This window comes from Xenopus laevis, chromosome 5L (assembly GCF_017654675.1).
Source record: "Xenopus laevis strain J_2021 chromosome 5L, Xenopus_laevis_v10.1, whole genome shotgun sequence".
NCBI lineage: Eukaryota > Metazoa > Chordata > Amphibia > Anura > Pipidae > Xenopus > Xenopus laevis.
In genome coordinates, this window is record NC_054379.1 from 38,332,312 (window position 1) to 38,349,031 (window position 16,720).

A 16,720-nucleotide genomic window follows, 5' to 3' on the forward strand; every position below is an offset into this window, starting at 1 on the left:
GAATATTATAGAATAGCTAATTCTAAGCAACTTTTCAACCGAACTTCTATTTTTTCTTTTTTATAGTGTTTGAATTATTTGCCTTCTCCTTTGACTCTTTCCAGCCTTCAAATGGGGGTCATTTAAAAACAAACGCTCTGTAAGGCTACAAATGTATTGTTATTGCTACTCTTTATTACTCATCGTCCTATTCAGGTCCTCTCCTATTTATATACCAGTCTTTCATTCAAATCAATGCATGGCTGCTAGGGTACTTTGGAAAGCTGCTGAATAAAAAGCTAAATAACTCAAAAAACACAATTAATAAAAAATGAAAACCAATTGCAAATTGTCTCAGAATATCACTCTCTACATATTACTAAATTTTTACTCAAAGGTGAAAACCCCCTTTAAGGGGAAAGATCACCCTATTATTCTAATCTGATTAATATTCATTTACAACTGGTCTTTATAGTTTAATGGCTTACTTTAACCTGTAATGTAAATTTCAGGAGCACTCTATAGATTTTGGCTATTTTTTTAAGTGCCGGTGCAACTCCCTGACATAGGTCCACAACAGTGATTGGTAGGGAAGATCTGTCCAATGTTTTCTGTACATCTATTACCATCATAGTTTACCTGTTCTCTATCAGGAAGCTGATAATCGAGCTTCTTGGCAGCCTGTTACAGTTCCATTGCCGAAGCCCAGGCTGGAAACAGAGAAAGAAGACAAAGGCACACAGACAGTTGGATTATTCTACCCATCTGGCAAACTCATGGAGAAAAAGGAGGTAGAATTGGTGTTGGAAAAGGAAAAGAAGGAGAAGATGAGTGATAGGAAGCCTCTTGTCACAGCCATCAGCCCAGGCAGAGGTGAGAGATAAGAAATGGAGTGTGCAAACTTAATCACCTGTTCTCTAGGCAGACACAACCATGGCAGCATAGCCAGGGCCGCCACTAGAAATCACGGGGCCCTGTACAACAAAATTTTCAGGGCCCCACCCCAGATCCCGCCCACTCCACACTACAGTTAAAAGACCACATAGACATCAGTGCTAAAAATGGTAACCCCCCCCCCCCCACACACACACAAGTTATAAAAAACTATTGATGGTCAAAAAAAAAAAATACCTGCAGGCCTGGGACAACTGTCCCCCCCTGTGACCCCCTGATGGCGGCCCTGAGCATAGCAGAAGTGTGTGGCATATGCTTTCAAATATATTCTGTAAGTGATTGGCCCTTTACAGCCAAAACAGGACGATTTGCTCCAGTTCTGTGTAGCGGCAATTCTCAGAACATCATTTTTCCTAAACAAGCATCCAGTGTACTTAGCAGGGAAGTCAGATAATGGTAAGCAAATAATAATAATAATTTAAAATTGTTGTACTACAATTGTATATATATGCAAAGCTGGAAGGACTGAGGTCATCCATATATACTGAATTGTGTGACGTGCCAAGGGGTTCATTTCAGAAAAGATTTTTAATTTGAGCCATGGGTTTCTTACATTAGCTCTCTGGTAGGCCAGTTAGGTTTAAAAAAAACGTATTTAAGCTTCCATCTAGCTCCATAAATGGCCTTGTTAATTAGCAGGATCATGATCACTATATATTTCAAACTTTCTTTTAAAATGATGGATACATTTGCTTTTATGAAAAGGTTATTGGAGGCAGCAGTTGGATCATATTTGTGCTCATCTGCGCTGCTACACTCAGAATAATACTGAATTTAAAAGTTTAATTGGAAATCCTCGAATGGGAAGGGTAAGTAGAAAAAAAAAATTTTTTTTTGCTCTTGCATAATTTTTTTACCAGTTTTCTATTCCTTTCCCTCTCTTTTCCTTTAGTCTTTCTGTCCTTATCTCAATATTATCTTCTCTCCTTCTGCTTTTCTTCTCTTATCCTTCTTCCCCTTTATTTTATGCTCTCCTTTACATCACTGCTTCACAGCATATCTTCTTAGTGCCCCTCCATTTCATTTTTATGCTGTCTCTTTGCCTTTTTATTTTCTGCTCGCCCTGTCTACACCATTTTTTAATTTCTCTGCCCACCTTCCCCCACTCTTCCTCTTATAGTCTTCCATTCTTTCGAACCCTCTCTTATTACCATTATCTTTTGCTTCCTGTTTGCATTTCTTTTCTTGTGGTCTCTCTTCCCTTCTCAGTCTTCATAGATCTTTATTTCCCCTTCTCCCACTTTATTTTCCCCCTCATTCTGTTTTACTCTCCAGCTTTAACATTACACTGTTCATACTCACATCAGACTCAGTCTACCTGCTCTCCTGCTTCTTTTTTTCTCTTTATTTTTATGCCGCTCATAAGTAGAATAACTAAAGTTAACAAGAAAAAAAGCCCCTTTTACATGGACATATGTTAAAAAAAATACACTATCTGGACTTCAAATAACATAACTCAAAATATGAAATCAGTCTTTGTCTGGCTCATTGAAAGCATTTCCCAATTCCCCTTATCTTTAGAGAGTGATACAACTCCCCCACTCCTTGTTCCATTTTAAACTGATGGATTCTGGGACTCAAACTCCCTTTGCTTTTCAGAGAATCCACCAGCCACTGTAAAAAGCAGATGTACTCCCTCATGTAATAGTAATTTCAGCCAATTAGTCAAATAAAACTTGAATTTAAATTCAGTTTCAGCATGACTCCCTCAAAACACCTGGTCATAGATCATGAATGTATCTTTGTGTAATCCTAAAGTTAGATATACTTAAATAGTGTAAACATATCCATCCCATGGTCCTTGAAAGCAAAGAGCGATATATATGTCATATATTTATACCAACCCAATTTGAATGTAGCCTATGTCTTATTTTCTGAAGGCAGTGGCTAAGATGCCATGGTTTCTCTCTCCCATTAAGACCAGTTGTATATTTTGTTAACAACGAGGTCCAGTTTTACACCTATCTTTACTTTCCTTCAGGAAAACACATTACACTGATTACATTACACTGACCAAAATCTGTCCATTTCCAGATTATTTCAGCAACAATGCATGAAGATGATTATGAAGTCAGTATAAGGTTAAATTATGTTCTGGTTACAGACAAGGTCAGTATTCTATCGTTTACTGTTCAAATGCTAATAGTAACAGTAAAGTAGTAGTAAATGGTAACTAAACCCTACATTGTTATATTTGATGCTGAATAACTTTTTCCATGGTTTCCTATTATAATTTTGAAAGAATTATTGTTAAAGGAAAAGGAAAGCTTAAAACGAAGTAAGACTTATTAGAAAGGTTCACCTAAATATACCAGTAAACCCTCCAAGTAATGCTGCTCTGAGTCCCCTGTCAAAAGAAACACAGCATTTCTTTCCTTCTATTGTGTACTCATGGGCTTCTGTAACAGATTTCCTTCTAGAGCTTTTTACTCAGGTATGGTAAAACATTCTACAGAATAAATATAGCATTCTAGCTTGCACTATTGCAGCTAATCTATTGGCAATAAAATGCCTCTATAACTTTCCTTCTCCTTTAATGACCCTGCCTTACCTAAGGATTAAACGACAAGGAAATGATTAAGGTTGCCAAAATGTTAAGCAATCCACAGGGTAGTAAATCATTTAAGGAACAGTAAAGCCAAAAAAAGAAAGTGTATTAACGGAATGACAATATAATGTACTGTTGTGTTGCACTGGTAAAACTGGTGTGTATGCTTCAGAAACTCTACGATAGTTTATATAAACAAACTGCTGTGTAGACATGGGGGCAGCCATTCAAAGCTGAAAAAGGAGAAACGCACAGGATACACAGCATATAACATATAAACTCTGTAGTATACAATAGGATTCTTCAGAACGTATCCATTATCTACTGTGTAACTTGTGTTTGAATGGCTGCCCTTATGGCTACGCAGGAGCTTGTTTTTATAAACTATAGTAGAGTTTCTGAAGCAAACTCAGCAGTTTTACCAGTGCAGGGCAACAATACATTATATTGTCATTCCTTTAAGACACTTTCATTTTTTGTTGTTACTGTTCCTTTAACTTTTATCCCTGGGCTGGTGCTCAGAAATATAATGCACCCACCATTTTCCTAGTATTTCCCAAGGCCCAGTTGCACCTAGCTTGACTTGTGCAATATAAAAAAATCAGAACATTCTTCTAGTGTACAGCAGTGAGGTATATGTTGGTGCTTTATAAATAACAATAATAATGGTTTTCTCTGTATGATTCAGGATGTTCTCACTGGAAAGCCAATAAAACTTTCAGGCCCTCAGTTCCTGAGCTCCGTGAGAGAGGGAAGAAATGACCATTATGAAAGTCCATCAAGTGTGGGTAAGTTTATTTTTATATAGCAAATACTATTGTAAATGTAAATACATTGTACCATTATGCTGTTGTTGCTGTTAATCATACTTCTGTATATGCATTTACAGACTGTCCCTATCATCTTTGAAACACACACAGCAGGCTGCTTGCAAGCTCCATTCTGGCAGCTGCTGGGGTCAGTTTTTGTGTCCCAGCATCAGCCATTTGCATCCCTGGCTAATTGTTTTCTCTCCTTTAGACTAAACTTATTTATAGTACCGCACATTTGTATCCAATAATGAAATATAATATTATATTGATATAATACACAAAAGGCATGAATATCTTGTAAATTATATAGTGGATAAAGTACCCCCCCTTGTAAAATATAAGGATATTATAAGTTACCAAGGAGTTTCATGACCATATAAAAGCACATGGGCGAAGGCCGAGTGATTTTATCATGGAACTCCGAGGTCACTTCTAATATCCTCATATTTTGCAACTGGGGGTACTTTATTTATTATAATACACAAGTTTCAGTGAGTCATGTGACAGAAATGACATCAGAACTCACCGTTTATAACTGATGACTTCAGAACTCACCGTTTATAAGGATATCATTTACAAGATATTCATGGCTTTTGTGTATTATATCCTTATAATCTACAGTCTGGTCATTTCCCTATGGGACCAGACTGTAAATTATATCCTTATAAACGGCGCGTTCGTTCGTCAGAACGCGCCGATTATAAGCTTAAAGAGACAGCACTCGCAGCTGCTGCCTTGCTTCCCACCGCTATAGCATTCGGGCTCCACATTTAATCACTTCCCACAACGGATTTACCCGTTTTATGCAATGAAGGGCTTCTCTTTCCTTCATCGCATCTCTCACTCCTGTCACAAGTCTCCCTGCAGCTGCCTCCCTGGTGTCGCTTTCCTCACAGGATTCGGCTCCATTTTCACTCCCCCTCCCGTCCAGTGTCTGAAGTCTCGCTCCGCCTCCCTTACACTGCCTAAATCTCGCTCTGCCTCCCTTACACTACAAAGTCTCGCTCTGCCTCCCGTCCACTCGCTCCCCCTCCTTCCCTGCATGACCGGTAAAAGAAAATGATGTGACACAGAGGGGGAGTGATTCTTTAGATAGTGGACGGGAGGGGAAGTGAAAATGTAGAGGAATCCTGTGAGGAAAAGAGCGAGACCAGGGAGGCAGCTGCAGGAGACGTGTGCCATTTAGAAAGCAAGAATAAAATACAGGTAAATACAGCTAAAAGAGCTGCAGTTAAAGATAAAAATCAACTTGTAGAGACACTTCAAAAAAAGTAAAACTGAACCCAGAAACTGTAGATTATAATAGATAATGTACCCCCCACTTAAAATTTATAAAGATATTAATAGTCACCTCGGAGTTATGTGACCTTTATAAAAGCACTCGGCCTGCGGCCTCGTGCTTTTATATGGTCACATAACTCCTCGGTAACATAATATCTTTATAAATTACAGTAGGGGGTACATTATCCACTATATAAAGGGTGAGTACTGATGTCATCAGTTATAAATGGTGAGTAGTGATGTCATTTTTGTCACGACTCACTGAAACTCACTGAATAAATAAAGTACCCCTTGTTGGAAAATATGAGGATATTAGAAGTCACCTCGGAGTTCCATGATCTGTATAACCAGTATATGGTCATGAATGACATCGGTATCCTTATATTTTACAATAGGGGTAGTTTATTCACTATATAAATAATATAATGAAGGCTACGGCACATGGTATGCATTCCAGATTGGCATATCTCAGCTGGTGGAGAAGCACCTGAATCCACTTTCCTTGCTTCTCATTAACTGAGTGACAGGGTATTGGCACTATTCAGCATGAAAACACTTATCGTATTGGAATTATTATTATTTTTCACATGTATTTTTAGCGCGCCAAAATATTGTGCATCACTGTAAAATATATGTGTTTATACAAAGAAATCACATAAATTACATACATAGAACATACAGAGTTACATAATGACCAGTACTGATACAAAAGGTGAGGAATGCCCTGTGCAAAAGAGCTTACATTCTAAAAGGGGTAGGGAATGAGACACAAGGTGTGGGAGTGGGCAAGATCAGAAATATGCAAGGGGAGGGATGTAGCATATGGTATTGCATTTGGTAGCTAAATATTTTTAAGATGAAATGTCCCAGCATAGTCACAGATTAAGCAACTGCACCACCATCTTACTAGTAGGCCAACTTGCACCTAGCTTGACTTGTGCAATATTGTAAAATCAAAACATTCTTCTAGTGTACAGCAGTGAAGAATATGCGAGGTGAGGGATGTAGCATATGGAATTGCATTTGGTAGCTAAATATTTTTAAGATGAAATATAACAGCATTGTCACAGATTAAACAACATTTGCAGCAAATGAAAGCAAGCCCATGCCATGTTGAGCCCATTGCAACCTTTGCACCAAATCCAGTGCTTTCTGGTTCAGCAACGGAATTTGTTTACCTTTCTACAGAGATTTCTAACCCTAGTAAAGTCTGGTATTTAGCAATAAAGAGTGCATTCTCTCTTTCTTTTTTAAAATAAAGTCTTCTAAAAAATATTCACTTGTGGTAATAAAGTCACACATTTTACATATAAGAGGAACAATGCTTAAAACTAATAAGTCGTTTAGATTCCATTCTTTTTATTTTTGCAAATGGGGCCTAACTTTCCTTTCTTTCATGTATTTAAGCAGACTTTTCTCATAAAAATTACAAAGCTATTATAGAGCTATTATACCATCTCAGAATTAGAAAGCTGTTTGACAAGGATGCATTGTTACATAGTTAGTTAGTTACATAGTTAAATTGGGTTGAAAAAAGACAAAGTCCATCAAGTCCAACCCCTCCAAATGAAACCCAGCATCTATACACACACCCATCCCTACTTTTAATTAAATTATACTGTATATACCCATACCTATACTAACTATAGAGCTTAGTATCACAATAGCCTTTGATATTATGTCTGTCCAAAAAATCATCCAAGCCATTCTTAAAGGCATTAACTGAATCAGCCATCACAACATCACCCGGCAGTGCATTCCACAACCTCACTGTCCTGACTGTGAAGAACCCCCTACGTTGCTTCAAATGAAAGTTCTTTTCTTCTAGTCTAAAGGGGTGGCCTCTGGTACGGTGATCCACTTTATGGGTAAAAAGGTCCCCTGCTATTTGTCTATAATGTCCTCTAATGTACTTGTAAAGTGTAATCATGTCCCCTCGCAAGCGCCTTTTTTCCAGAGAAAACAACCCCAACCTTGACAGTCTACCCTCATAATTTGTCTTCCATCCCTCTAACCAATTTAGTTGCACTTAGTCTCTGCACTCTCTCCAGCTCATTTATATCCCTCTTAAGGACTGGAGTCCAAAACTGAACTGCATACTCCAGATGAGGCCTCACCAGGGACCTATAAAGAGGCATAGTTTTGTTTTCATCCCTTGAGTTAATGCCCTTTTTTATGCAAGACAGAACTTTATTTGCTTTAGTAGCCACAGAATGACACTGCCCAGAATTAGACAACGTGTTATCTACAAAGACCCCTAGATCCTTCTCATTTAAGGAAACTCCCAACACATTGCCATTTAGTGTATAACTGGCATTTATATTATTTTTGCCAAAGTGCATAACCTTGCAGTTATCAACATTGAACCTCATTTTCCAGTTTGCTGCCCAGTTTTCGAACTTGGACAAATCACTTTGTAAAGTGGCAGCATCCTGCATGGAACCTATAGTTCTGCACAATTTAGTATCATCTGCAAAAATAGAAACAGTACTTTCAATGCCCACCTCCAGGTCATTAATAAACAAGTTGAAAAGCAAGGGACCTAGTACAGAGCCCTGCGGTACTCCACTAACAACACTGGTCCAATTAGAAAATGTTCCATTTACCACCACTCTTTGTAGTCTATCTTTTAGCCAGTTCTCTATCCAGGTACAAATACTATGTTCCAGGCCAACATTCCTTAATTTAACCAGTAACCTTTTGTGTGGCACTGTATCAAATGCTTTAGCAAAGTCTAAGTAAATCACATCCACTGCCATCCCAGAATCAAGGTCTCTACTTACCTTCTCATAAAAAGAAATGAAGTTAATCTGGCAAGATCTATTACGTAGCTCCAATCTTCTTGTCTAGGAGCTTCCATGTCTCTGGCCCACCCTGTGGTTGTGATATTATGGCCATTCACACACTTAGAAATAGTGTCCTGATATTAACGGTGATCTAAAACTGTTGCCTATCCAGATTTTACATGCTGGGAGCTGTAGGCCAACAACAGGGTTTTCCTAAAGCAGCTCTCTCAGCATCCAGGACCCAATTCTGCAGGCCTGGGTAGAAAAACTATATGGTTGTAGCAACAGACTAAGCAGGTTGGTGACTTATTGATATGGGTAGCTGACATAGTAGGGGTCATCGACCCTGTTGGCTGTGTGCCATATTACATTATTATTTGTATATATAACTTTCTAAGGCAGGAGTGCCCATACTTTGCTAACGGGAGGTCTACTTTTAGTGATGTTGTCCCATTATGATCTACATCCATCAAGGCCTTGTTAGCATTCTGTTCGATGGAAAATATTACTTAAATATTGATTTATGAGAAAAAGTATATTTAACAAACAACTATTTCTAATGTAACTTAATAAATATCTGAATGAAAAGCATGAAATAGGACAGTGATTTAGTCAAGCTGTTTGTTGACAGTGTCTTAAAAACTACTGATCACCAGCTAAAGGTCTACTGTTCTAAGGCAACATACTCCAGCAACCACAAATCTGACTTTTTTTTTTTGTGGGTACTTTTTTTTTTGTAATTAATATTGTCTTCATCTTCCATTCAGACTGCTGCTTGGTTGCCAGAGCCCTAACAACTATAAAACATTTTTTCATTCCAATGCTTCAGAGCAAAAAGTTAAATCATTCAAACAGCATAAATAAGAAGAAAAAAATTGCAAATAAAAATTGACTTAAAGTTCAACTATTGACATCAAATTCTACATTGTAGTATACAGTGTATGTGAAAGAATTGTGTTTTTAATGATAAGTTGGTTCTAGCAGGTTCAGATACTTGCGTGCTGTTCATTTGTCTCTAACACAGTTTCTCTCCTGCAGCAAGTGAAGATGGTCTTAGTGCCCGGAGCAAAAATGGCAAAGCCAAAAGAACCAAGAAGAAGAACAGACCTGTGCTGCAGAAAGAAGACAGGCTTCCTGTATGTACAATCCTTTTTGTTATACAAGGGTGTATTTTATGGGTTATTACAATGCGATGTGCACTTTTAGGAGCACATTTATCTAGTGAAAATAGAATTCTGGGTAATAGAAAGACTCCCAAAAAAAATATGTAGAAGCCAAAGTTGGGTCAAACCAAGCCCAGAACAACAGCTCAATGAGAACAACACTGTAAGTAAATTCATAAATGGACTGACACATCGGACAGAACCAACAGAATCATATTCAGACATCAATTATAATTTCAGGCTTTGTCATGGCCGTGTTGTCTGAATATTTAGTTCACCACAGAAGAAGTCAAAGCTGTCTATTCACTTGTATGGGATTTTTATTTCAACCATTGATAATTATGGGCCATAAAATCACATACAGGTGACTACAGAACTGAAGAGCCTTCAGTTCAGTCTTCGATAAATATATCCCTAAGTGTATATATTCAGCAATCACAATACTGACATTGAATTTGTAATGCCTGTACTTATGTAATGTTTTGGTAACAGCCTGAAGATCGAAAACTCCTTAAAGAAGTTGGACCCAAGGGGGAAGGCAGTATTTCAGTTGTAGAAGAGCTGCTAGATGAGGTAAATTGAATGTCCAGGATTCAGTCTAAGATTGAGAGTGACTCTGGCATTTGCAGCAGACTAAATAATATTATTAAAATGTTAGAATCCAAATGCTCATCTTAAAATAGTCTAGGGCTCATATACTGACAGCAAGACAAGGTGCACAATTTTGCACCCCTTAGTGCTTTTGCATCTGTGGTTTTCAAAACTGACCTTAAAACCTCATCTTGGTTCATTTCCCTAAAACAAAATAGCAAAATGTTTATTCTGTGCATAGAATTATACCTTCTCTACACATATATGTATCTATCACCCATTACCTTTCTCCTTCTCGCTTTCTCTCTCTCTCTCTCTCTCTCTCTCTCTGAGAGATAATAGAGTGATAAATAGTAGCTATAAACAGGGGCCTGCAATATAACACTGCAGCAGGAAAAAAGGCTACTTTAATTTATTTGAGGCAAGCAAAGTGGGGCTCATTTCTCAGTAATGGGCAGAAATCCATGGAAACCAAATAAATGTTCTAGCAAATTTGACATTGCTGCCACTGCATACGTTTCACATTATACTAGGCCAAGCATTTTTAACTCAAATATGTCAAATATGTAAGTTAAAACAAACATAATGGAGAATTGTTTTTGTTTGAAGGGAGCTGACCCCAACTGCAGCAACAATGAAGATCGCCCTGTTCTGACAGTAGCAGTACTCAATGGGCACGACAAAGTAATACCAGTCCTTGTACAGAAAGGGGCTGAAATTGAACAACAGTCTGGACCGTAAGTACTTGTCTGAAAGATAAATAGGGCTTACCTTACTTTTATGTTACAAAAAAGAAAAACACAAGGGCATTTTTATGTGCTTAAAGGGGGACTAAAATTCAACAAAATATTACACCAGAAATCTGAATCGCAGTCCTTTAGTAATGAAGATCTGTGCCCCCAAAGAGTGGTGCTACATATTCTTTTCAGCACATTCACAGTAGTGATGTCCGGGTTTGGGCCGGCTTCCGCACGACTTCGGGCAGGTTCAGGCTGAAACTTTAGCCTCTGTTCACCCCACCCACGGCTTTCTTCTGCCCCACTTCTGGCTCTGTGCTCCTCAATTTATAAACTCGTGCATACCCCGCCCCCTTTCGTGACGGCGGGTATATAAAGAGGGGAACACACAAGGTTAGGGTCAGGTGTGGGTTGAGTTTTGCTTGACCCGCACATCATTAATTCACAGCACATGCTCTGGAAATGCTGTTGGTTACCTGAGCTTAGGGAAAATGTATGATAGAAGCAGGTCTGAACTGGGAGTCAGAATAGGACCTGGCATTCCAATGTCTATGGCATCTTACAGCAGCCCCTCTGCCATTTCCCAGAACTCACAAATTGCCAGTCTAGGCCTGTATAGAAGGCAGATTAGTAATTAGCTGAAATTCAAAGTAAATGGCAGCAAAGAAACCACCACATTCTGCATTAGAATTTATAATTATCCCTGCAGTACCTTCAGCCCTGCAGCAGCTGCTCGGATAGATATTCCCTCGCTTTCTGCAAATGTGTTGATGTTTTATGATAATCCCTACACATATCTTCTCAACAGCATCTCAGGACACACTGAGCATGTGCAATTACAATGACACACGAAAGATCTCCGTACAACAGGATTTATAGATAAACTCTGTGGCTAAAATAATCAGGACACATCATTGGACAAAATCTGGAAACCCCTTTAACATGGCATATCTTCACTTGATATAATTTAATTGTGGGTACCAGGGCCCACTCCAGGCTGTTTTTGCATATCTAACATTTCTGCCCTTCTATTTGAGACAGGCACAACAACACTGCTCTCCATGAAGCTGTCATGCTTGGTTTGGATGGGAAGAAATGTACAGAGGTGCTTCTGGGGTAAGATCAAGTACAATAACATAGAGTACATTTGAGATGCTTGGCATAAAACAACTTGACTCAACACCTTTAATAACTTACAATGTTAACGCTTTTATCTTATATAATTCATTTAGGTTGCCCAAAGAAATGGCATAGTCCTGTTATACATGAGTTCTTACTTGGGAATGCTTAAGCCATGCTTCAGGGAGTAAAGGATTTCTCCTAGTGTTTTAATCACATTACAGTTTTATCTAGCAGCCTTTCTCCTATCTGCAGTTTGAATGAGGCTTTAGGGCAGAGACACACGTGGAGATTCGGTTGCGTGACGACAAATCGCCTCTTCTTCAGGCTACTAATCTACCACTATCAAACTGCCTTCCCGCTGGCTAGAATCTAAATCACCTACGGGATGGAACTGGGAGCGCTTCGTTTTTCTAAGTTGCCCGAAGTTAACTGCACGAGGAAACTTCGGGCGACTTTGTAAAACGATGAGCGCCAAGTGCAATCCTGCAGGCAATTTAGATTCTAGCCAGTGGGAGGCAGTTCAGGGAGATTAGTCGCCTGAAGAAGAGGTGATTTGTCACTGTGCGACTAATCTCCCTGAATCTCCACATGTGTCTGTGCCCTCAGGGTGGAAGTTTACCCTTAAAGCACTTTTTTGTAAGTAATAGATTAATTTACAAATTCTATTTGGTGTTTTCTTCTAAGGACATACCTTCCTTTTCTACCTCTTTCTAGCTTTCTTTTAATCGTAGACAAGATGCAGAGCAGAGGAATCTGTGACATCAAACCATGTTTGCTGATGTTCTCACATTAAGATATCAATACTGCCCCCTGCCATTTTGTGCAATTATTCCTTTATTGAGCCAGATTTGCCACACAGAGTGTAGAACACCATTTCGGGGGGGTCTACACCTCACTGTGTGGCAAATCTGGCTCAATAAAGGAATAATTGCACAGCAAAGAAATGGTAGAGTGCTATGTCCTTCTGTGCAAGTATTTTTGCAATATAATGACGTGGCCATGCATCTAGGAATAGCACCACCATGTAAACCTGCACCATAGAAGTGTAAGTAGTGAATAGTGCTCCCTACCTACCTACCTATACCCTGTCATTTTTAGCCACATGGTGGTCCTTCTTGTTTTCCTTCAGCCCCACCCATTCCCCACAAACCCCACCCCTTTTTTTGGTAACAAATCAGACTTTCGCATTGGGCTGTGCCTCTGACTGGACTCTTGCCTGTTCTCCCCAATGGCCGCCCTGCATACTCAATCTCAAATGTGTACACACGTTATGTATTGTGATATGATTTGATGATTGCGTCAATTAATGAGTTCAATTCGTGGAAGGGAGTTTGGTTGACTTTGATTGAGGAAAAAATTAGAGTTTTAGTAAATAGGCCCCTTCTTAAATTTTAATGGTTTTGTATATTAAATATTTGTTTTTGTCTGTATAATTTGAAGTGTGACATTTACGTGTGGCGTAATTACTGGGGGAGCAGGGGGTGCAATTGGGCCAGGGCGGAGGGGGGCCCCGCTTCAAGTCCCGCACCAGGGCGCGTCCCCCTCTAGTTACGTTACTGCATTTAACTACAATGAGAGTTCAATTGCTGTCTTGTTTTGTCAGGGTCATTGATATACTGTATCTTATAATCAGATTGTCTTTCTTCTCTAGGTGCAACGCAAGTATTAAAGTGAAGAATGACAAGGGGGTGACAGCATATGATCTAGCACTAAAGAATGGAAACGATCAAGTTGTGGCACTTTTCGCATCAAAGCTGGGACAAGGAATGCTGGACAAGCTCACCAAGCCTAAGAATATAAGTTTAGAGGTTTTCTAGACAGAACAGCCACCGTACAATTAGAAGGTTTTTTTGTGTGGTTTTATTAAAGATGTTAATTGTAAAGCAATTATATTTAGCCGAGATTTGGAAGAAAAGATTGACAATGATAAATGCTGACAAATTTTGTTTTAGTTTGAAGCTGGTGCAGTGATTACACATCGGAATATAGTCCATGTATAGGCCCCAATTGCCTACTCAAAACTATTTCTCATTAGGGTGTTTTTATGATCCAGCATGAGGCCCACAGCCAAAAGTTCTGCACAAACTTAACAGTGAAACCCAATAGGTGGGTTGAAAGCCAAACACTTGGATCAGTCTCGTTGTGCACTGCTCAGGCAAAGATTCACTTATTCTGTGACTTGGCAATGATTGTATCTCTATGTCCAGTGCAAGTCAGCGAATAGAGGAGTGAAGTGAGTTCTGGTGTCACACATCCATGTCTGAAAGCCTCTGAACATGTTCATGTCTTCTATAGAAAGCTCATCTGTACCTGTTTTACACTGAAGCCCCAGTTGTACTTATGTTACAGATAAGTCATTTTTTAGATAAAAGAAAAAACATTTTAAGATGACAGCCTTTAATTTTATACTGAGTTATACAATTTTCCTTTCTGAAGATCACATTTACACAATTAAAGATCTATTTGTTGATGCAGCCATTCTGTAGAATGTATAAGCTACAGCAGTAAATTCTATTTCTTCACTTAACTGGATTTGCTTTATTTGCTCATATGTTGAGAAATATAATTAAATATTTTCCTTTAAAGAGGTTGTTCACCTTCCAAACACTTTTTTCAATTCAGTTGTTATTAGATTGTTCCCCAGAAATAGACTTTTTTCAATTACTTTCCATTATTTATTGTTTAATGTTTTTCCAAAATCGAAGTTTAAAGTTGAATGTTGGTGTCTGTGGTGTTTGAGTCTGGCAGCTCAGTAATTCAGGTGCAGACTCTGAACTGTTACAATTTTGCAACATTGAGTTGATACATTTCTCAGCAGCATCTCTAGAGTATTAGCAACTATTGTATCAATTCTAACAGCTGCCTGTAATGAAACCCAGAGATTCTGCTCAGCAGGGACAAAGATAAGAAATGTATCAACTAAATGTATCCATTTAGAACAGTTTACAGGGTCGGCGACCCCCCCTCTCAAAGCTGCTTCAGGATGTGAAAAATTACACTTTATTTTCAATGACTTTCCATTTTCTATGTGTGACCGTTTTTCTAATATTTAAGTGTAGTCGTTATTTCTGGTGATCTACCTGAAAACATCTAGTTGTTTTAAGGTGAACCACCCCTTTTAATTCACTTGATATCAGTGACAGTTACTCCTTACTTCCGTCATCTCACGGTTGTCAGCAAGTGACTTGTGTTCTGCAAAAAATGCAGTTAGTTAAAGATGGCCAATAGACTGAAATATTTATATTGTCAATCTGGCCCCTTCAGACAGAGTAAGCAGCTTATCTGCCAACGTTTGGGGCCCTCAGGAGAGCCTCCCCTATGGTTACACCCTGATATCAATCAGGCAGGTTCAAAATTCCTGTTGGGGCACCACCACTTTGGCTCATTGATGCAGTCCCCATGGATCCAACTAACCAAGTTAGCTTTTGTCACCTTCAGGCCTTCTTAAGGCCCTCCGGAATAACAAACAGGGCATCCAGTCTGTAGAGCAACATATTGTGGAGTCTCTACTGCTTTGGATGATGAGGCTCCGGACACCAGGAACCACTTGTTCTGGTTGAGGTGGAACTCAAGAGACAACCTTGGGCAGGAATATGGGGACTGGCCCGAGAACTGTTTGTGAAACACTAAGATTGGCAATCTGCATGAGAGAGCAGCGAGTTCAGAGACCTGCCTCATCAAAGTAATCCAGCGGGATGAGGCCCAGCAGTTCGAAGGGATCCGCTTGCAGAGCTGTTTGGACAGGGTTAAGGTCCCAAGGGGGAGGACTGGGTGTCAGTAAGGAGGTGCTAGATGAGTGACCCCTAGAGGAAAGTCCTGACTTTTGGATGCGACTCTGGTAGAGGATAGAGAGCTCTGAGACTTGCACCTTGAGTAATCATAGGGCTAAGCCCTTCGCCAACCCCTCCTGCAGGAAGGAGCAGATATGCCTCTCGTTGAAGGATTAGGGGTCCCTCTCCGAGGACTTGCACTAGGCAATGAAGGTCCTCCACACCCTGTGGTAGATCTTGGCTTAAGGCCATACACAGAGAGATCACTAAACGAGCGGATCTCTCCCCAATATGCCCACCTCTCCCCATATGCCGATCTATATACCTAGGGCACAACGATAGGATAATAATGAAAGGTATACAGGCGGTCAGATCTCGGGACCGCATCAACGAACAGATGCAGTCCGCGATCACACGGGATTTTTAGCCCTGCCCGATTAACATCTAGCCCACTCTCGGCCAGATATCGATCGGGGAAGCCTGTCGGAGGGCCCCATACATGGGCCAATAATCTGCCGACTCAGTCTGTTGGCAGCTTTTATTGGCCCGTGTATGGCCACCTTTAGGTGTGCGCAACATGGTGCAGGAATCATGTCCATGATGTATGCAAGCCACTAAGATGGACCTGGGAAGTAGTGCCAGAGGTGGGAACACATATACCAGGTCAAACTGCCAAGGGATGAACAGAGTGTCTGTGCCTAGTTGTAGTGGGTTCTTCCGACAAACAGAACAGATTTTGACCCATGGTCCCTGGCCATATATTCCAAAGGTCACCTGGAAAAAAAAGTCCTTCTTCTGAGGACACTAAAAGGAAACTGGAGATTGATGACAGCAGGCAGGGGATGTAGCCCTGAGCAGGAGGAGGAGTCACTTTTAACCTTTTAGTGTGCTTTCTTCAGCTGCAGGATCTACATCCCCCAATCTAGGGAAAAGAAAATATACTCCCAACTACACTGCAACAATATTAGTATGTGGTG

General features: G+C 39.7%; 1 protein-coding gene across 5 annotated transcripts in view; it reads left to right on the plus strand.

The window, feature by feature from the left end:
* dzank1.L (double zinc ribbon and ankyrin repeat domains 1 L homeolog) overlaps positions 1-14,500 on the plus strand; it is a 33,491-nt gene extending 18,991 nt beyond the window's left edge. For all 5 annotated transcript variants that reach the window (XM_018262886.2, XM_041562663.1, XM_018262887.2 and 2 more), the window contains 9 exons: positions 633-852; positions 1,639-1,742; positions 2,968-3,042; positions 4,170-4,269; positions 9,399-9,496; positions 10,016-10,096; positions 10,724-10,851; positions 11,893-11,967; positions 13,625-14,500. In XM_018262886.2, coding sequence (XP_018118375.1) covers positions 633-852; positions 1,639-1,742; positions 2,968-3,042; positions 4,170-4,269; positions 9,399-9,496; positions 10,016-10,096; positions 10,724-10,851; positions 11,893-11,967; positions 13,625-13,790 — 1,047 coding nt within the window. In that variant the 3' untranslated portion in view covers positions 13,791-14,500. The remainder of the gene's footprint in view (positions 1-632; positions 853-1,638; positions 1,743-2,967; positions 3,043-4,169; positions 4,270-9,398; positions 9,497-10,015; positions 10,097-10,723; positions 10,852-11,892; positions 11,968-13,624) is intronic.
* Positions 14,501-16,720: the final 2,220 nt, after the last annotated feature.